At 41.1% G+C, this 22,188-nt stretch overlaps 1 protein-coding gene across 1 annotated transcript; it reads right to left on the bottom strand.

The window, feature by feature from the left end:
• Positions 1 to 16,531: 16,531 nt before the first annotated feature.
• C1H13orf42 (chromosome 1 C13orf42 homolog) lies at positions 16,532 to 21,411 on the bottom strand. Its single transcript, XM_085049574.1, has 3 exons — positions 20,998 to 21,411; positions 17,590 to 17,737; positions 16,532 to 16,773 (listed from the first exon to the last, which is right to left on the bottom strand). The coding sequence occupies exons 1-3, from the start codon at positions 21,409 to 21,411 to the stop codon at positions 16,532 to 16,534; spliced, it is 804 nt and encodes a 267-aa protein (XP_084905700.1).
• Between the last annotated feature and the right edge of the window lie 777 nt (positions 21,412 to 22,188).

The raw sequence follows: 22,188 nt of genomic DNA on the forward strand, positions 1-22,188 counted from the left end.
TCAGAATTCTAACACAAATAAACACGTGCACAGTGGGCAGTAAATTATTGTGTGCTAAGCAAGAAGCAGTCAGACACCTCTACCTGGAGTGGCTAAAAAGGGCTTGCTTAGCAGCTGTTGTAAGGGTCTTTGCTGAATTGGTATATTCCAGGTTGAAGATCAAGCAATACATGTGCCAGAAATGCCCTCCTTTCCCTCTATGAGCTGTCTACTTCTACATCTACTTCTTCACAACAGGATTCTCTTCTAAAAAGCTTTGTATCAGTGGTACTCAGGCATGAATTTACGATGCAACTCTTCTCACTGGAGTTCCCAGGCAAGGCCTGTTCTTCATGTGCAGCCATCTGTTCCCCATCATCATAGCTGCAAGTGTCCCTGATGATGCTTGTATGCTCTGGGTGTTGTAATTCATCATGTGGAGAAAAAGAATACCTTGGAACTGCTCTGGTAAATGCACTGTTACAAAGGGAGCTGCGAAGTTTAAGACATCAGGAGAACCATAAGGAGAGGACAAGGAAGGAACCTCCAATACCTCCATCCACCTTTTTCCCTTCCTTAAGCTGATTCCTTAAGCTTCCTTAACCTAATGTGTTTTGGCAGCATGGCATACAACAACTTCTCTGTCTTTTTGGCCTCCAAATTCTTGGACCTCTTCCATTTTTCCTCTCCAGATGGTTTGAAAGCTCTGTCTCTGCCAGGTGCCACTGGTTCATCAGAAGATTTCTTGTTGCATCATGAGGTGCAGTGTCAGGGAGTTTCACCTTCAGCTCCTCTAGTTACACCAAACTGCAGAGCTTGAGGGAGAACAAGTGCATCATACTTGGATGGACTCCACCCAAATCATTCCGGATTATCCTTGAGATAAAAGCATGGGTCAATGACACTATTAGCACACACGTTTTTCTCCTCTACACCTTCCCAATCCATGGATTAGTGTGGGATAGAAACAAAACAATCTAGCAATGCTTAATATTATTTAGACTCATCTATAAGTACTCATCCCACGACTCTTTCGAAGGAAATCTGCAATACCAGCCAGTATAAACAAATGAGGAAAGCCTCCTGAACAGGCTGAGGTACAGCTGTGTCTTCTGCTCATCACGCTCTCCCACAGAGAGAGCTGTACCTCATTCATTGGAGATGCTATACTCTCTGTTTTTTTCATGTCTTAGAAGTAGACGATCAAATCCCTTATGGATCTGGCTGATGCACCTGGCCACAGAATAGGAGAAGACCATATCTAGCCATCTAGAAAGAGCTCTGTACACCCAAAAGGCTTTCTAGGAAACAAATCCTATCCTTGCCACAACCCTTTATCTCTAGTCCCTGCCCTGTGACACAATAAATGCAAGACTTGTTTCGTGGAGGAGAATCAAAAACACTTGGAAGGTTTTCCAGATGTTTTAATAAACAGCTGTCATTTTCATGCAGACACAGACAAGATGTTTCAAAAGAAGAACAAAGGTGGAGCTAACATAACTTGTAATGATGTATTAATGAAAAGATTTTTTAATGTGTTCATTGGCAACTTCTCTTTGTTCCCACTGAAGTCAGAACTAAAGTTTTTACTGGGAGCTGCCATGACAATGTAAAGAAACAATGAGAAAACCTCATATCATATCGGAAAATTACATGTAGGATCTCAGGTGCTTGGAAATGGAGGGATGCTAACAGGAAAAAAAAAATCTCCAGAAAAGCTGATATTCTGTATACCATTTGAGTTTTTATAAAACATATATTCACAAAATCTTCAGTTGCCCAATTTTTTTGTTTGTTAGGTTTGTGTTGTTTGCTTTTGTTGTGGGATTTTTTTTTTATCTTCTCCTCTTTCTGATTTCTTCCACAAAGACACAAGCAAAAAGATACTTCTGAGCTTCAGCATGGACTGTGTTTCTCCCTGTCTTAAATTAAATTTTTCCTTTTGCTTTGACAACAAAGTTGACAATACATTTCTTTTCCTGCTAAAAATGGGGAAAGCAACTGGTAGATGGATGACAGCAAAATATTTATCTAAACAGGCCCCTGAATTTCATATGCCTGATGTGAACTCTTTAATATTCATATATGCTTGCTTGATACACAGCTGAGGGAATGAAATTTATGAATAAGGATTAAAAAGCTCTCTTTCATAAGGAATATAATGACACAGTGTGTTTGCAGATATGTGTGAATGGGGAACTAGGAAAGACGAGAGGAGAGGGGAGGAGAGGAGAGGAGAGGAGAGGAGAGGAGAGGAGAGGAGAGGAGAGGAGAGGAGAGGAGAGGAGAGGAGAGGAGAGGAGAGGAGAGGAGAGGAGACTGAATGATGTGCAACCCTATTTCTTGTTCCCGCTTTGGAAGAAGGGCCTGCTGCTACTATTGTCTTGAGGAAAGATCTCAGAAGACGAATGTTTATATCAGCACAGTTCATGCCACATTGAGCCAGTTAAGGTAGGGACATCATCCCACAATATAAGGACAATGGTCACTCTAAGTTCCCTCTGTAGTTAAGGGATAAAGACAGGCAATTGAAAAGCTCTGAACTCTGACCCTCTGAAGAGGATATTCTGGAAGATCTTCCTTTCCCCACTGACTGTAGAGGTGTCCTCAGCCAACCAAACCCTTAAATTCTGTGCTTCAATCTCTAACAGATTTGTGACTCCACAGACACCAGAGTTCTGTCAGAGTCAGCCCCTTCCCTTGGGAAACACTAATGATGAAGATGACAGAGCCCCAGTCTCCCAGCCCTGAAATACATCTCATTTTAGGAATGCTGTCTAAGCTGATTTTCATTCCCCAGGTACATTATTGCAAGCAGCAAGCTGACAATGGGGTGTTCTTCAGTTTCCAAGACCAGGTTAGAAAGAGTCTGCATCAATTTCATCACAGGCTAGAGTAATTTTTGCCATGTAAGGAGCCAGCCCAGACCTTTTTCTCTGAAATAAAGGTTCAGTTTCCTGTTAACCCAAATATACTGGCCTACTGCTTCATCAAACACATACAGGAAGCAAATGCATAGCAGTCTTCTGTCTTCAGCCCAAAGCTTCTCTGGATAAACAGGATTAAAAATGAGTTACAAGTTCTCTGTAAAAGAACATAATAAGACAAAATAGAGACACTAAGACCATGGAGAGGATTTTGAGAGGCATGAATGGTGCCAAAACAACCCCCAAATAAACCCAACAAACCTTTCTGAAGGTCTTAGATATCTTTCTGGTTTTTGTAACTTCAGAAACCTTCTTTATCTGTAATAAACTGGTCCCAGAGCATCAGCTGATTAATAGAAAAATGTTTTTATTTTCCACAAAGCAAAATATCTTAACAAAACTGTTTTTTAAAAACTTGTCAAATTTCTTTTATGGGATGATTTTAATGGGAAAATAGAAAATAGTGGCTTATGGTGGTTGTAGTAAGTCCAGAAATCAAGTTTTGTGAAAATGGTGACAGAAAGAGATCCAGCACATAATAATGTGAACATGTTTTTATTGCTATACAAAACTTCTTTGTGTAACACGGGAGACTGCCTCCCTCCAGTGACTCATGAGGTGACTCTTTCTTCATTACAAATATTCCCATGAACACAGAAAAGTAAGAGTTGCAGTTCACGGGGCTTGGTAGAAATGGCAGTGTTTTCACTACCACAGCCTGTTGAAATTCTGTGGCCGAACAGCAGAATAGTTTGAAAAGAAGGAAAAGAAGCCAAAGACATTCTCCCAAAAACACTGAACTGTAGCACATCTGGGAATGTATTCAAATACATATTGTACATGAATCCTGGCATGTTCTAGATCAATGGTCCTTGAAACTGGGACCTTTCCTTTAGCCAGTGTCCATGTGTGTCTGTGTGTATATAAACACTAGTGGTGATAGTAGACAGCCATCAGCGGTGCATATCTGAAATCTGAGAGTCACCATTCTGACAAAGAATAAACAGTTTCTTCCTCTTCATCATCATTCAAGACATCAATGTCCCATCTGACAACAGCTATCAAAGATGTTTTGCATTTTTTCACTTGAGACACTTCTCTGGAAAGCTAACGGGACCATTCTGATCTCCTCCTCTAGTTGTATAAGCAATCACAGCAATTATATAACTGCTGAAAAACCAATCGCCTGTCAGGACAAATGTACACAAAATAATAGAAAGAAACAAAGGGAGATGCAGAATACATATTTTTCCTGAAAAGATAACCCAATGCACCACAAACATGAGTTAAGCAAAAAATCTGTGACAACCAGAAGAAAATAAACTCACTGCATATCATGGTCTGGCTGCATTTAGACAAGAAAACTTCTCCCACCAAATCCAAGCTCTGCAATCCTTGCATAAATCAATGACATCACCTTTGGTGACTCACTGCTTACAATATTTATATCCAGCAGGCTGTCTCCCTCGTGGGAAAGTGTCTGTACTGCTGAGACCCATAACTCATTCTGATCCTTGTACGGGAGATAAAGAGGATGTTCTCTCACCTTGCCTTAATTTCACACACTCTGCACGATATCCCAGCAGGCTTTCTTTTCTCAATTTCATGACAATGTTGAACAGATCTTTGTCTCCTGTGAAGCATCAGCTTGTGCTGTCTAGGGAACAGCATAGAGAAGAACATATGTGAGTGTGCACATGTTCCTGTGTACAACATGAATCATAGTAGACTGTTTTAACATGATGCACTTAGATAACATGAAGGCTGAATGATAAGCACTTACTAAACATGAGATGGCAGTGGTGCATGCAAGATTCATTTTGCTTCAGTCTGTGACAGGATGATGATGCATTCTTTCATTACATGCTCATACACTTTTTCTCAAATACTCTCTTGCACATTTTTGTTATGTTTTCCCATTATCTGAGCTGGTCACCCCAGGCTCCCTTTATAGTCTATAAGAAGAAACAGACATTTCTGCAGTGCAGTTCATCTCATTTGAAAATAGATATCCAAAATATGTCAGCTGAATCACACTTGAGACGTACCCTTCAGACATTTACACCTGTATAAAATACAGTCACTTGCCTTGATTTAGCTCACAGACAACTGTGTGAATGGCAAGATAAAAGACAATCCAACTCATTCATCCCATCCCTCTTTAAACTTCAAGGCTATAGTGCATTTTATTGCTGAAATATTTCTGGTACTCGAAAAGAAAGCCAAACTGGCAGAGAAAATTGTAAGCAATTTTCCTCATTTCTGTAAATCGAATGTACCTCATTACCTTTATGAAAGGCTCCATTTTCTGAATTTGTGTCTTTTCTTGTTTTTCTCTTTGGGCTGTTAAACTTCTGCAGCACAAGAAATACTACATGCTTCTCTTCCTCTTTGCACTCTTCTTCTTGATTAAAAATTTCCACTGGCATTCACTGTTGAAGAACTCTGGCAACAGACTCTAGATGTCCTCATTTAAAAGCAGTCATAGCTTCATATTATGTCCTAATGATTAAAGCAAATTATTCTATGTCAAATCCCATCATTTACAAAAGTTTATTGATGAAACATCTCTTTTCCCTCTGGTTTAACCTACATTTTAGCTCTTACCTAGCACATCAACAGGAAAGTTAAGTATAAAGTGTGCCATATAAGGTAAAAACTATAGCAAGATTTAATAATGATTTATATTCCTACAGCTTTGTAAAACCCAAAGAATATTAGTCAAGACATAATGATTCCAGATTTACACCAGAAGAACCAAATTCAACATCTGGATCATAATTTAATCTGGAGTAAAAACTTCAAATAGTGAAGCTTCTGTGTGCATGTGCTGGGGAGGGGTGGGGGGTGTGTGTGCAAGATTATGTGTGTCTTTCTGAAATGGAAATACCAGGCAGTTTTATTACTCCATTTATAAAATCCAGGAAAGCAAGTTGTGTCTCACACACCTAGAATCTATAAACAAAACAATACAGTGTTCATCTGACTCATTAAATGTTTCTGCAATTATTTTCTGCCTATGGTATTTGTAGAGTAATTGTCATTGCATACACCAGCTGCATAAGCACTACTATTTCGATATGATCAAGTTAAAGTTTTAGGACTAAGAGAAGCAACTGTTAATAATATAATAATATTATAATATAATAATATAATAATATAATAATATAATAATATAATATAATAATATAATATAATAATATAATATAATAATATAAATTATAATATAATATAATATAATATAATAATAATAACTGGTTATAATAATAACCAGTTATTCCATTCCTGGAGGAGCTGTATACATCTGGTCAGATGAATAACTGCAGACTCCCCTTGATCCATTGACTAGATAGAGCTACACCATCCTGGAGCTTAGACTTCTAACTTACATGTGGATATTGACATACAGATGTCTGAACTTCCTAACAACCTATCATCTCAATATGACAGCAGGGTCTGCCAGGAGGCACTGGGATAGATGTGCTCTCTAAGCCACAGAGAAGGAGCAAAATGTGTTTTCTTACTGGAATGTGTTACTTGGATCAGTGACATCATCATACGGAGCACAAGTCGTGAAGGTATTTTTGATTCCTGGCTGGGTTCTGAGGAATACAGAGCACAGTGATTCAGGTAAGATTCAGGCAAAATCATCCAATCTAGTTCCCTCTGAAAATGATCCTGCCGGTGATAGGGCTGAATTGCCTGGCTGACCTGGGAGCCAGAAAGCAGGGCCCAGCATTCTCTAAATGTCTTGATTTTATAAAAGCAATTTCCAAGGAAAAATAAAGAAATTGGATCAATCCCTGTTAAGAGGTCTTTGGAATGGTAGGCTGAGGGGAATGCAGTGGGCATGCAAGGGTTCCTCCATCCTTTGTCCAGGAGGTAGGATTCCTCAAACAGAAACACAAGTGGAAAAAATAGCCATGTGAGGAAAGAAAATGTAGTCCTTTAGCCTTATCTCTTTAGATTGTCTTATGTCTTTTATCCTATGTATTTTCAACTCAGGGCAGATCTTTCTTCTCCTCCCCTGTAGATAAAGATCAGCCGATGCCATAGATTAAAAGCTACACAGAATCATCAATCATTCCTCAGAGCACGTGTGTAGCCTGTGTCCCTCTGCATTTTCTGCATCTGAGCAACTTCCAGAGGGCCCAGACAGGACCTTGGTGCTGGTGTGTCAGATGCTACAAAAACCTGAGTAAGAAAGACTCTTTGGCCCAGTGGGAGCAGGGAAAGGCTGAGAATGAAAGAGATAGCATGAGTTTAGAGGAGTGGTTAACACTAAGATGTCAAAAATAGGGTTTGGATTCCCAGTTTGAAATAAATAAACAAATGTCACTCTTACCTTCCTAGTGAAAGTCCTGATAGAGATAGGTCTTGTCATGATTATTTTCTACCTCATTAATATCAATGGCAGAAAGCAGCCAGGAGTAGATCCAAACACCTTCTCAGTGCAGCTGCTGGCATTGATTTAATTTTTAATTCTTCCCTGATGACCCTGTAAGCATCAACAAAGCAGCATGAAAACTACAGAGGGAGAGACAGAGGTCTATTTAGGCTACCTACAGTGTGCTTAAATATATGACTCCTTTCCACCTACAATCAAGAGCTCTGGATTTGAGCAGCTGTGGGCAGCAGTCAGGCTGAACTGCTCCAAGATATCACACATGTTGCAAAGAGAAGATCTGCAATTCATTTCACCTAGCTTTGGATTCATGCATGTAGCCAGAGCTAATTGTCTGGAGCCCTTTATGGATTGTGGGAGAAAGGCATTTTGAGAAGGTGATTCATCCTGCCCATGCTACCCCCAGATGAATATCCTGCATGAATGGCTCTCAGCCTCTGGTGACTGCGCAGGGAGCTGAGCCATGGCTTGTGCTGGATGTGTAAGTCCTTAGCTGGTAAGAGTCATTCCAGGCAGAGTCACACAGATTGAGGAGGAGCCCATGTGCCCTGGCAAGAAGAGTTCACATGCCTGCATTTTTTAAATATCTAATAGAAAATGCTTTTATCAGTCACTTTCTCTGCATGCTCTTGTATTTTGGCTGCACCTATCTTTAAATTTTTCTTCATGTTCTCCTGATATCAATGCAAAAAGGCACTACCAGAAAAATACAATTATAAGGGGGGAAGAGGCAGAGAAGGAAAAATAAAACACACTGTGTGCAAAACCATTTCAGAGGCTGAGAGCAGAGAATCAGAGCACAGACAGAACAGCCTGAGTGTTTCTGGCGAGTTTGCAGGCACAACACAAGTAAACATCTGAAAGACAAAACTACTATCAGCTCAGCATAGAATGCAAGCTGCCAGATCCAGAAAAAAATGAGTGTGAGGCCCAACTAAAGCATGTGTATGCATGCTGAAAAGAGCCAGAAAATCTCTACAAATGTCACCATCCACTCTGGTTTGATATACGGGCCTCAGAGGCCAAGAACTCGACTCTCAGGTCTTTTTTTGTGCAAACTGTGACATCTCAGACTCACATCAAGAGCTTTCTATATGTTTTGGCTCAATATCTACACCCAGTTATGTTGGTGGAAGGAACTTCAGATTCACACCAACCTAACAGAGTTTATTTTACCATCTGTCTGTGTTTAGTCTTCCTATTAATAATTAAGTCAAGCAATGCAGATTGGGATGGAAATTCCTTCCTGAGGAATGAACCTGTATGCTGTGGAAACCACCTAGCAGGGACTGAAACTCTTATTTCAAAAATTACTAGTGAGAAGCCTCACTACTCATTTTTACCTAAGTATCATCATCATTAGGCTGTCCATTGCCATGGGCCTGTTATTTAAGATTTCTGCTGAACAAGAACGTGCCCCAAAAGTACTGGGCTCAGTTAATAACATGCTATGAACTCACTGAGGATTTTTTTGAGCTATAAATGTACTTTCTGTGGTCTGTTAATGAAATCATACTTCCTGTCAATGAATCAGGGCTGTGGAGAGGCAAGTCTCATGAGTTTCCCAGTGGAGTATTTCCCAGCCCATGCCACAGCACAGGGTGAGTTGCACAGAGTCCTCTTCCCTGGCTCGGGAAGTTCTTCCAGTCAAGGCCATCTCCCTCAAAGGATTGTTGGCATTTGGTGTGGCACTGGTTCACAGCTTTCCTCCACCCAGGAGAGGGTGGAGGGTCACCACTGAGCCAAGTGGGTCTCTGTCAGCTGTTTGCTGCCTTCTGACACAGGTTGTCCAAATGAACAAGTCTGTTTTATGACAGTCAACACATGAAATCCCAGAGAGGAGAGGTAAACCTGGCAATAGGTAAAGGCATTATTAATCTCATGTGCAAATGAATCTGTCACCACTGATGTGAGATGTCTGCCTCTTCGGGGTTCTTTCCTGATTTACATTGAGCACAAGCCATGCAACTTCTATGGGGATATGACTCAGCACTGAATTTTGGCACAGGCTGCTCAGAATTAATTATAATTGTGAAGTGCAGGGCTGTTGGGGCCTCAATTCTATTGATAATTCTTCTCACCATGTAATCAGATATTAACCCCCTTTGACTCCATTTTAAAAATCCTCATTTGGACCAGTGTTTCTCTTCTGGAGGATAAAATACTTCAGTTTTTTTCACATCTCTCTTTGTCAAAAGTCTCTATAATAAGAGATTTCAGACAGGAATTGGTAAATCCATACTAAAGGAAGGGAAGGCAGTAACATATTGTACCTCATGGAATAAAATGGGAAAAACAGAGCTCATAAAATACTGGGTAAAGCATGATGGCAAGCCCCTAAAAAAACCAACAGTGTCCTTATTTTTTAATAGTTCCGCTCATTTTGACCCCCACTCCTAAACCCTTCACATCGATAATTCAAGTTTCCACAAAAAAACCAGTAAATTTTGAAACAGGAGTGTGACTAAAGTTGCAAGAAAATAAACTCTGGTCAATTTGAATCCTTTTAGAAACAATATAGCCAAACTATTGACAGCATCAAAAGAGGAAATTAATGATCTCATACAAGATTTGAGCAGAAGGCAACTGGTTTTTTTTTGGAAAACCACTCAACAATTGGCATTTTTATCTGACTTCCAAAGCTTGCTGTTGAATTTTTGTTCTCTCACTGCATATTTTCATGTTAAGCAGTGATTCTGGAAGAAGCTCATCAGGGTTAGACTTTCTGCTTGCAGCTTCTGCTCTCTGCTCTTTGCAGCAACTGAGTTGCTCCTGCTTGTTACTGTTCTGGCACAGCAGATGTGAGTTTCTTCTTCATGTCTTTTTTTTTTTTTTTCCAATAGTACATCAGTTTTGAATGCCTCTTGCAAGAGCCCTCAGACAAACATGTGTGAAGAGCAGCAGCATTTCTCAAATTCAGACAGCCTTCATAAAAATTCTGTTTTTGTGAGAACTTTGAGGAGCATTGTCAACAAATTCTTGGGTCTCAGATAAAATGGGAAGATCAGTAACAACCATAGCCCTTCAGGAAGTGAGCAGCGAGGGCTGCAGAAATCTGACAGAGGTGTGGGACAGTTCTTTCTCTCAGAATTACACCACTCAAGCCTTAAAGTTTGTAGGCTTAGAGGCAGACAGACTGGCCTAATTCTGGACTTCTCGTGAGTCTAATTTAATTCCTAGAAGTGGAGCTGTGTTTGCTCAAGCTTGGCTCCAGACCAGCTTTTCCAGAAGCAGTCAGGCACCAGTGCATTTGTCAGAGTCACTTTACTCCCACTGATGCTAGTTACGAGCCTTTCGAAAATCCCACTAAGGGTGACTGCAAATCTTGCCCCAGGTGTACTCACTTGGGTTTATTCAACTGTAATTACAGGTCAGCTCTGCTTGCACTGGAGCCCTTCCACCAACTCCTTGCTTTCCTGGCACAGCAATGACCTATATTGCTGATTTGAGGGCAGTAAAATTAATTGTGTATATTGGAAACTGAGAAGTGAAGGGTAAGGATGCTATGATTCAGTTCTCTCAGTGAAGTGATACTAAAGCTAGCTCTAATTTAGGAACAGTGTGTTTATTCCTGCTCAAACCCCTTCTCCCCTTGCTGTTCCACATATAAATACCTGAAGGTGATGGCACTGTGTTGAGCAGCTAAAAAAGGACACAGTGTGGCATCAAACACCACCAAGCACAGACTGAGAGCCTGCATGTGAGCAGTGCCAGTGCTTATGGGACTTATTAATTCAGGGAATCTTATTAGTCTGAATGTTTTGAGACCACAGAGCCATCTAAATCTGCCATTGCTGTCTTATAATCATAAGCCATGCAAAGACCTATTCCTGTTTTATTTTCCTGTAAATTAGTATTTTGGCATTAAAAAAAAAATTCTAGAAGTTTAGCATGCATGCCCTAAATATAAACACACCCCTTGAAGACACAGCAGCAGCTGATGAGGGAGCAGGTTAGATTTTTGACTAACCAAACTGCTTGGATTAGCAGATTCTGGAATAACAGCATTATAGATCCCAAGAAGCTGGACACCTCGTCTATTGATTCTCCTGAGCCTTCGAAGAAACTCCAGAATGAGGTAAGAATCCTTAGCTCAGGCCTATCTCAAGATTGAACTTCTGAATCTTAAATTCCTCTACTTATTATTTTAAATCCATCTTTGTATCTTCTGTACCTTAGAGTGCATTATTACTGGTGATGACATTACTTTGTCCATTTGTTTCCAGACACAGTCAAAGGCAAGTGGTCACCATTTCAGACATGATTTACTGAGGTCTCCATGTCCCCTATGATGTCATGGCTATTTATATCCTAAGGAAATCATCTCTCTGGAAAAGTAAACTCATTTAAAGAAATAATGTTGATTGGAAACTGCCAAACAACTGCCTGGGAAATAAGTGAATTATAAGTGAATAACAAATACACACACTCACTGTCTCTTGATGAAGCAGGACAAAACTTCCCTTTTACTTTCATCCTCAGTTCTCTTGTTCACAGAAATAGGAAGGCTGTGGAATAGCTAGTAATGAACTGCCACCGTGTGGCCAAGGCACAGTTTTAGCTATATTTCTAGAAATCTTCAAGAGCTGATGCTCTAAGTGACAGTCCCCAGCACCTACTAGTGAAAGTTTCATGTTCATTCACACATTTTATTTGGGTGTCACATGCAGTGCTTCCCTATCAGTGCCCATAAACTTCTTGGTAAAGCCTTGCTCCCTTCTCAATCTCACTTTAATAAAAGGGTGGAACACATCACTTTTAATTCCATAAATTCTTTTTATATTTTCTCTAATAGGTTACCTCATCTTCTGTGAGGAGTCAAGGTATCATAATCACTGAGCCATTCAGGTGGTGATGCCTGGTCTTGCCTTGTAAAAGGTGGACAATATTTTAATATGACAAGCCTATTAGTAGCAAACTTGTCACCATGCACTTAATTTCTGCTAATCAAATAACAGGCTTTAGCTTCTGCTTCTCAGTCTGGTCTGAAGCAACTGGGCTCGTTTGTCATTATTTGCCCTCAAAATTCCTTCAGAACATGTTTTTCTACCTGTTAAACTCACAAGAGATAGAGTCATTCCTCTGATTTTATGCAGCTTGGTTTCTCTTTACCATGGGCTTAATCCAGAGCTACAGGCCCAAAAGGTGGCAAAAGCCTCCTAAACACAGCCTGCTGTGACAGGTCAGCTTCATGCTGCTTTCATCTCCTTGTGGACCTGCTCCACCATGAAATCACAGCAGGCACTCTCCCAAATTTACCCAAGCAGAACAACAAACTGACCCGACAGCTGTGAAAAATTTCAAGACACCCACTAGGTGCTAATCTAATATTTTTAATACACCCCCTCAAAGCCAGAGCAGCAGATAACCATGTATTTTTGCTATGCATTACCTTGGAGGACTTCCTGCATTACTCAAGGCGATGCTGACACCTTCTGCCTTCATTGTAACTTTACAGCACTGCAAGATTCAAACCAGAGCATACATCTTGTCCAGCTGCCAACTTTCCATTAGCTGCCTATATTTCTTCTGTTTCTGCCAAAGACCCTTACAATTTCACCTCACATACATGCATTGTAATTACACTGAGTTGCTCAACACAAAAGGACAAAATTATTTTTAATCCTCCAGGACATGTTTTCTTCAGCAGACTTCACCTCTCTTCAGTTGCTGGATTCTTGTACACCATGTCTTTAGTTTCTCAAAGACAGCTGAGAATGTGGTGTTACAGAAATTTGCAGCCAGGGCTCCTTCAGAGCTAGTACTCAGCAACGACACAAGCTAGAGGGACCTGACAAACTCCAGTACTTCAACTGAGCTGGATTTGAAACAACAAAATAAGAGATGCTTTCCTAAAGATATTGCCTATTATTCCAATGCACGCTGGGAAAGACCTTTGGGATCAGTGCTGCAGGGAACACTCACACACAACAGCCTTGATCGATAGAGCTCCTGGTTGATGTGCTTCATTAGCACGGCCTGGGGGCACAACCAAAAGAGCTCACTAACAATCTCTGCAAAAGATCTAGGTCAGACCGAGCTCTGCTGGTCAGGAACAATTCTTCTGTGTGATTGGCATTGTCAGAACACCTCTAGTAGGTGCTTGATTTCTAGGTTGCAGTACCTGAAAGTAACTGCACGTTGCAGCAAGGTCATTTAGAGGACATACCCATGGCAGAGAGAATCCCTTTAGTGTCAATGCAGAGAGCTCTGCCTACAAAGCCATGAGGGAATGATTCAGGGCAGATGGGTAGCACCTTTGTAGGGCAACCAGCTTCTCCTAGAAACTCTGTGGAAAGCTGCCTAGGGTGAGCAAGGGTTAGGTGGGGGCAGGGCTCTGTCTTGGGCTAATACAGAGGGGGCTGCAGTAGACACCAAATCTTTCTCTGAGGAGGCAGCTGACATTCAGAATGGAAATGCTCCCCTCTCACCCACTCCCTTTCTGCTCAACTGCCTGCTCTAGCACAGCTAGCACAAGACCCTTGAGCCCACAGCTCCCACGTCCCCAGAGAGTGCCCTAAGATGCAGGGACAACTCTCCATAGCTCTGTTGGAGCTGAGCCATGTTCAGTGAGGAGCATAAAAGGGCTAATATCTTAGAAGAACAAGGAAGGTGCCTGCATTTATGGGATAGATGATAGAACATGTTCTCAGAGAAAAACTGGTTTATTTTGCTTGCTTAATTAGCATTTCCTAAGGTGATGACTGCCTTGAAATGACCTTTAGAAAAAGGGGGAAAAATTAATCACAGAATACAATTTGAAATTACAAATCTGCTTTCCCCCCTTTGCCTCTTATTCGTAAAAGCAAGCCAAATTTCACACTGACACTTGTGTGCTGGACAGCAGGGGGACCCTCACCCTCTGCCACAGCCAGATGACCAGACCCCTGTTCTACAGGGACAGAAAAGAGGTCACAGGGAAGGTCACACATACTGAAGCAGTCTAGGTCTGCACATCAAAATGCATTCTTAAAACAGTAGCAAAGAGATCAGCCACTCCAATGCATAAAACCTTGGCACTATGAACGTGAAACACAGCCCAGGGCAGAAAAACATTGGAATTATTTTCTTCTTTCTTTTTCGTCAGTATTTAATTATGCACATGCCTAATTCTGTTATAGTAACTCGAACAAGATGGTGATATTTTCTGTCAGCACCCATCCATGTTGCAGGTTCTAGTAGCAAAAAGATGCCCACACACTCAGTAAAAATGTTCCTCAGCAACTTCAGTATGAGATTGTGTTTGGAGAGGAGTTTCAGGGTGACACAGTTGCCAAAAATGTACAGTTTTGAGCACTGTTCCCCTTCTCTCACACATACACAGAACTGCAGCCTTGAGGCATGCCAGAACCCAGGGGTGTGTTGGGAGCATGCTATGCTCTGGCTATCCCACCTGGCTGAGTGGCATTCAATGATCACATTCACAGGCAGAACAGTTTTAAAGGCATTCAGCTCAGGGCTAGGGCAGTCAGTACAGGACTGGGCAGGTACAAAGGCAGCAACACAGTATAAAGAATACAGACTATTGTGAAAAGCACCAACAGCAGGGAGACAAATACTAGACCTTAATTTAAACTCTTATAGAATATGTATCAATTATGTTGTTTTAACTGGTCATTTTCAAGAGGGCGCAAACTAGGCCAAGTGCAGCAAAAGTACCTCCAGAATTAAAGTGCTACAGGAACAATTCTTCTCTCCCTTTCACAAACATCACTTGAGAAAGAATCAAAAAGCTTTAATCAAACAGGAGATGCCAGCTCTGAATGGAGGAACACATGTTTTTTCGGCACTTTTCTGTCTTATGACAGAAAGTGGCCTAGGTCATTAAGTTTGGAGAGATACTTGCAGCCCATGGCAGAAATGCCGTGTGCATAACTCAGTCCCAAAGACTGGGAACACAAATCAGCAAGAATTGCCAACTGCCAAATGTCCTGGGTGGGGGCACGAGGTTTATGGAAATTTTGATATATCAGATGGGCTGTATTGATGGCCAGTGCCTTAGGAAATTCATCCAAGCCTGTGGACACAAAACCTACTGATCATAGAAACAAGAAAACACTAGCAAATCACCAGCTGGTCATACCAGTGCTGCCATGATCCATCTGTCATAGTTCAGCGCCAACTGAACGATGCCAGATGAAAAAAAATCAGACTAAACAAAAGCTTGATCCCAAACACCTTAGCAAATTCCTAAGACAAAGTATGGGCTGGGTAAAACAGGCAGAACATGGGTCTTAATAATTCCAAGTATCACATGGAATATGTATCACCTCTAAGATAAAGAGGAGCACTTCCAGACTGCATTCATCATTGTCTTTAATGATGAAGTAGCAGAATTCCAAATATTGGGTATAATCAAAGGTGATGTGGTGGCATTGTCTGAAAGTTGTCTTCTGTCCCTGAGAGCAACCTTCTCTCCAATTTATTCACAAAATGCTCTCCATGACATTAAGCTTTTCTAATGTACACTGGGGTGTCCAGATTAATCTGCTGGGTGTTAAAATAGATGAAAACTAGCAGGTGGTATAACCATATGAAAAAGGTTGCATATATTTTTGCATGCAGTGAATCCTTTGATGTATCCAACAACAGAACCATTTCCAATAGCAAGCAGAGTAAAAAACGCACTGGAGCACACTATTCTTCCAAACACAAATTTCTGATGCTGATTCCTTCACTGCAGTTCTTTTCTGCTTGTACCACAGACTGAGAGTCTCAGTGCTGCTGTATACTCTCAGAACATAGAGTCAATGATGGCACATTCTAATTTTCACAAGCAACAGAAGGAGAAAATTCTGCTTCACTGCTCTGACATTGGAAACACTGCTGCAAAAGCTCCAATATATTTGCTGAATTCCTTGAACTGCTTTGCAGTACTGGAGTAAGAAGAAAAATTACTGCACCAGGCAATCTCTGAATCATTGCTTTCTGTAACAGCACTAGAAAAAAGGCTTGTCAAGCTGGAGTTCCCCCCAAGATGAATGACAAAGCAGTATTGTTAGGCACAGAAAATTTGATGAGTTAAACCCTCTTCTGAGTCCGACATTGGAATAGACATGGCTTAAAATAAGTGCCCCGTGAAGAACTTTCAGTGACTGTACAGTTCACTTTTAGAGTGTAAGTGATGGATCAGTAGTTAAAAAAGAAAAAAAATCATGGCAGGTCTTACATGCCCTATTTCGTATGTTTTCTCTTCAAGTGAAGAGGGAGCATTCTTCTTTCAACATTCTTTCTTGCGTGTTTTAGGCTTAAATTTTAAAGTGCTATATGCCCCTTCCACAGCTTTGGGCAAGTACATGGGATGCCTCTCCAACCTCTTCCTAGAACCAGTGGTTCTCCTCTGGCTGTTTCTCTGAGCTTGGTTTGCAGCCTTAGCTGCTTGGGCAGTATCTTGTGAGTATCTCCGGGGAGCGCGAAGGATCCAGTTAGAATGCAAGCTGTGTTCACTCGTGCTGGTAGCAACTGAAAGACAGAAGATAATCTGGGATTAACAGTTTGTCAGTGGCATTTTTATATGCACAGTGAGAGAAGAGGGTGCTTGCTGGGTCTGCCCTGGAGGTAAGGTCAAGAAACAAACCTTGTTTCACTGCAGGATATTAATTGGGATGGGATTCATCTTATCTAGAATTTCAACAGCTGCAGCATAAATATGTATGTGAGAGCTAGTCCCTTCAGACACGCTCCTAGAGCTCAGCTAAAATGACTTGTTTCAGATATTCACCTTAGCCTGAAGCAAAGGTGAGAAATATCTATATCACTCTGCTGATCTTACAGGATAGATGATGACTTCAGATGGGCACATCTTCATTTCTTTGGGCAATCCCATCCTTTCCGATGGAAATATGCAGTTATTTAGCCTAATCACTAAAAGGCTTCATTTTTGATAGTTGGAAAGGAATCATCCAGTCATTTCTCAAAAAAAAAAAAAAAAGAAGAAAAGATATATTTATATTTCTTAGAGTTCTACCCCAAGGACAGCTTGAGGTAGGGATGCAATGGTGAAATTCAGCCCTGAGCAGAAGGCAAGCACTATTCAAACACTACACATGCTACCTTTGCCATGTAATGACCACACGTAAACCAGTTCCATCCATTCAGTGGGGAACAAGCATGGTATTACTGTAATTTCACATACTGTATGTAGTGGCCCTAGATCTGGGAAGCAAAACTAGAGGACAATGGTGTCCATTAATTAAACAAATATGATCAAACAATGTCATTCCTCCTTCTACCCTCTGCACACCAAAACCCATCATATTCAGCTGGTTTATACCATACCATCAAAATCAACATCCACATTTGGCAGATCCACGTCAGGAACTCTCCGCCATCTCTCTGAATCCAGGTCTGCAATGACTGAGTCGAAGAAAGCTATTGCTTCTCTTACATCTGAACTGGACTGTGGGCCTTTTCTTTCCATGGATGCCTGTTGATCAGACAAAGGAGAAAAAAGTTAGCCAAGGGTTGGGCATAATGATTTCTTAATGAGCAAACTCTGTAAGGAAGATGTATTTGATGCCATACTTCAGGCTTTCAGAAAAGGAACATAGGTCCATACTTCTCCACAGTTTGCAGAAATCAAAGAAAGCAGGACAGCAGTCTAACAAATATCCATCCTGTTACATGTCCAACATCAAATATCTTGCACTTGGGCACTGCTAGCCAGGCGTTATAAAAGCCCCCAGAATCCATGTACCAGAAAATTTGATTGGGTGACTAAGTGACAGCTGGACTTTATGGCCAAATATATTCTGCCTAGCACTAGGCTCCTAGTGAGATACACATTAGAAATGTAGCAGGGTTCCTTCTGTAATTAATGCTGGGCTCCAGTACCTTCAGCAGATGAGTCAGGCCTTAAGTAGGCTGAAGCCTCCTCTGCAGGCAGCTCTTTCTCTCAGCTGAAAAGGAATTGTGGGGTGACTTGGTTACTAATTTAAGCATCCTATTAAATTGCCTAGGTTAGGTTATTTTAATCCAGATCTAAATTGCTGAAGTCTTTTTGAAATGAAAAAGGATGGTGTGCGCTAAAATATGAGTCATTCAACACTGTGATAATTCCCACAGGAAAGCCACACAGTTTAAAATTCTGAGCCTGTCTCGATAAAAAAGTGAATACCTATCTATAAATGCTGAAGCAGTCATAAAACCTTGCTTAACGATTCTGAAGGTACATATGGGATTAATAAATCCTGACAGGGTCTACCTAATGAGGGGGCATATATTTTCCTTGCCAATCCAAGTCAGGTGTATTGTCAGGCTTCAATACCAAGTCAGAAAATTGCTATCTTGCTTTTCAAACATGAGAGCAAAGGATACGTGCCATGTCACACCTCTGAAGGACCAGCCCATTCCCTGTTCTGTGGAAGCAGAGAGATGAACTAGCTGATTCCCCTCCTGACATTATGGGTTGATTGACACCCTCAGAAGAGCTAAAAGATAGCTGCTACCACACATCTACTGGAAATAGTGACTGCTATTATGACTAAGCCCTTCTTGGTTAAAAGGCAGCTTAAAGAAATGCCTATGCACTCCCAGCATCTGACCCACCTCTCTGTTCTTTTCTCCTACTGTTCTTTTATCCCACAAGAGGCATATTTTGAATCCATGGTCAGTCCAGGACCCAGGGACCTTTGGATTAAACCTCCCATGAGGATAGTTTTTTCTGGGCAAATTACCTTCCCATAAATCATGCAGCAGGTTAGAGAAAGAAGTGAATTTCCACTGACAGGTAATTTAACAAGAACAGGTAGCTTGGGACAAAACCATTCAAACCTGGTGATAACACATACCTTGCAATCTGTGAACATTATGTGTAGTTCGGAAGAAGAATAGTCTGAATCTTGTGAAAAATTTTTTGACCTCTCCCTAATTTTTACAAAGCCAGAGGTGTGCAGCTGTCACCCTGCTATTTGTGTTGGTAAGAATGATTCATATGGATGACATATCGTGCTGATGTTCCTGTCTGTTTCCAAGAGGATGGCTCACAGAGAGAGCATGCCAGTCAGTACCAGGACTGTTCCTACTTAGGAGCTAGCTGGCCACAGTCAGATGATAGCATTATTAGCCTCAGAATGTGGGAGATTCAATTGTTTGCCAAAAAACAAGTTAAGCTTTTGGTATTTTTCTTGAGTGATCTTTTCAGCAGCAAATCACAGAAGTTCACAAACCTGCTGGAAGTCTGGTTGTGCAGAATCTAACCAGCCTCCTGGTGCACGGTTTCAGTTCATGGTTAATCATGTACTGCTCTGCTACATCACTGCTCAGCTCAACAGGGAACTGGCATACTGTAAATCTCCCCTGCCTTAAGCCACAAAGTCAGAGAGTGCACAAAGTCAGTTCACCGACTGTATCTATATTGCTGAGATTTGTCTCCTGGCACCTGGCACTACCAGGCCACTCTTCTGTGTTTCAGTCATTCTCTTTGGATATTTCTCTAGCACAAAATAATAACACCTTTATAAAATCTATCTTCTCAAGCCCACTGACCTGAGTATCATTTCCTTCAATTATTCCCAGCTTCTGAGAGTCACCATTCAAAGTATTAAAAAGATGAATTAAAGCCTAATAAAACCAAATGAAAAATTCCACTGACCTAATGGGTAGTAGAACACAATGTAAAAGAAAAAAAATGCTATCTAGTCCTAAACTCATGAGCCTTTTCCTTTTGTTAAGCAATGCCTTCAGCTGAGTTTAACTTCAGCCATTCTGACATTCTGCTGTGACAGAACCTCTAAATATGGCAGTAACATTTTTTAAAGTAACCTGGCCTAATCAATAAGTTCAACCATACATCCCTTTCCCACCATCCCCATTACTATCCAGTTTAAAGGCTGCACTGGGTAACCTGTGAGTCTGCTGTCGAAGTCTTGTTTGTGGTCATGTTACCTGAAAAGATCATCCCACTTGATGCAGCCCTTTGCTTTGCTCTCACTGAATCAAATCTGGAGTCAGAGTAACCACTGAAGCATCTGGTGACATGCAAACCTATAAAGCCTTTCTTTATAGGATACATGTAAACAATCTGCACCAAAGACGATATTCCAGTTTTATTTTTGTAGTGTCATGACAGCAAAGGGTGAACAATTACAGTCTACAAATGACCCCTCAACTTATTAATGAACAGAGAAAGGAACACTTAAGAATTCCTCATGCCCCACAGCCTACCAGAAGAGCTTGTACTGATGCTAAATGTAGCACTGATAAGCTAACAGACCACTCAGAAAAAAATTCTATTTGTTTCAGTGAATTTATAATTATTTTGTGTAAATAATTTTGTGTCAATAAAAACACTGCCAGAAAATCCATGGATTACTACACTTGTCAATCATTAACAGCTATAAATAATCATAGTGAAGTGCGCCAAGGTACTTAAGTAGTCTGTCAGATCTTGCACTTTCATAACGTGCTTTCCATACTCTCACAACTTTTTCTTTATCCTACTTAATCTCTCCCAACCTTCACCTCCCTCAAACATAGTCATAGGCATTTCTTTCCATGACCAGTCTTTCATTCCTAATTTTACACTACTTAGAAAGAATCTTAAAGTATTTAGCAACATTTCAAATGATGCAACAGTAAAATGACAACTGGCTGAAACCAATAAAGCAGAAAATCAACATAGCTCATACAGCTTCCATTATTTTGTTGCTTAAGACTAAGCACATGGCAAAAGTTCTTGGATATTACCTTTGAAGACTCTTTGGAAGGAAGTGGAAGAAATGACTTTTTTCCAGTTTTGGATGATGTTGTGGATGCTGGAGAATTTGCAGCCATATGCATGGATTTCAACTTATTGATGTTGTCAAGATATTTTTTCCTCAAGGCTAACAGATCCTGTAGGTACTTCAAGCAGTCCTGAGTCTTAGAGTACATCCAGTCTCTGTCTTCCTCTTTTGGCTGAAAGCAAGAGTCGATGCTGCTTGTACTTCTGCACTTTTTTAGTGGTTCACTAACTTTTTCCTGCTCAGCTCCAAGGACATACATAGAAGTGCTGCGGATCAGTCTCACTGCAGAACCTGTACCATCACAGTACGGAATGTCATCCGTCACATTTCTTCGCTGGAAGTTGGGGTGAAATATAGAATGGATTTTTTTTAACATAGTGTGGCACTTCCTCCCCTCTATACTTCTTCTCTTCCAGCTCCTTAATTAACACTAGATCTGGTAATCAGCAGCTGTTACCTTTGCCTTCAGCGGACAAAAAAAATTGCCACTTACTGTAATGAGGAGAAAAAAGAAGCCTATGGCTGCACCGCTTGTTTTCAGTCTAACACATTGTGAGAAGCATCATGGTAATGCAGAAACGTCTTTTCTATTTCATTTGTGTCAGTGAAAGAGCTTTGTCCTTTCCTCGGTTTAAAATATAGTTGAGGAGGTCAAATATCATGCTTTGACCTTTTTTTTGGCATCTGGTCCCCTTAGAAAACATCAGCATGGAGGCAGGAATTCCCTCTCCCACTTTTCCTGCGCGCTCCTGGGCTCCCCTGAGCGCCGAGCGGCCGGGCGCTGGCCGTGGTGCTGATCCTCTCCCGCCCGCCGCCGAGCATCCGAGCTTGCCGGGATCAGCCTCCACAGAGGCCAAAGTCTGCGCGGGGAAGTAGAGTTTCTGTCGAGTGGAGCTCAGCTGCTGAAAGAAGTCGCTCTGGGTTTCACCCGGCAGTAACCGGGAGATGGCTACAGCTACCTGATACCACAGCGCTGCCAGGAACAAAGTGGATTCAGATGTCAGGCTCTATTACACTCCATACAAAGATGCCCTGTGTAAGGGATGCTGTAAAATAAAACACTCTCCCAAAGTACTCCTCTGGCAAAATATTGCAGGCAGAAACCTAAGAATTTGTATCTTTCCATATTAGTTCTCCACCTAGATTGATGCAA

This window comes from Lichenostomus cassidix, chromosome 1, assembly GCF_008360975.1.
Source record: "Lichenostomus cassidix isolate B80296 chromosome 1, HeHo_3.0, whole genome shotgun sequence".
NCBI classification, from domain to species: Eukaryota; Metazoa; Chordata; class Aves; order Passeriformes; family Meliphagidae; genus Lichenostomus; species Lichenostomus cassidix.

Coding starts and splice junctions, on each gene's coding strand:
- C1H13orf42 (XM_085049574.1), bottom strand. CDS start 21,411: ATGTTAAAAAAAATCCATTCTATATTTCACCCCAACTTCCAGCGAAGA. Junction 17,738..20,997: donor CTTCCAAAGAGTCTTCAAAG/GTAATATCCAAG, acceptor TCTGATCAACAG/GCATCCATGGAAAGAAAAGG. Junction 16,774..17,589: donor TGTGGATGTTGATTTTGATG/GTATGGTATAAA, acceptor TCTGTCTTTCAG/TTGCTACCAGCACGAGTGAA.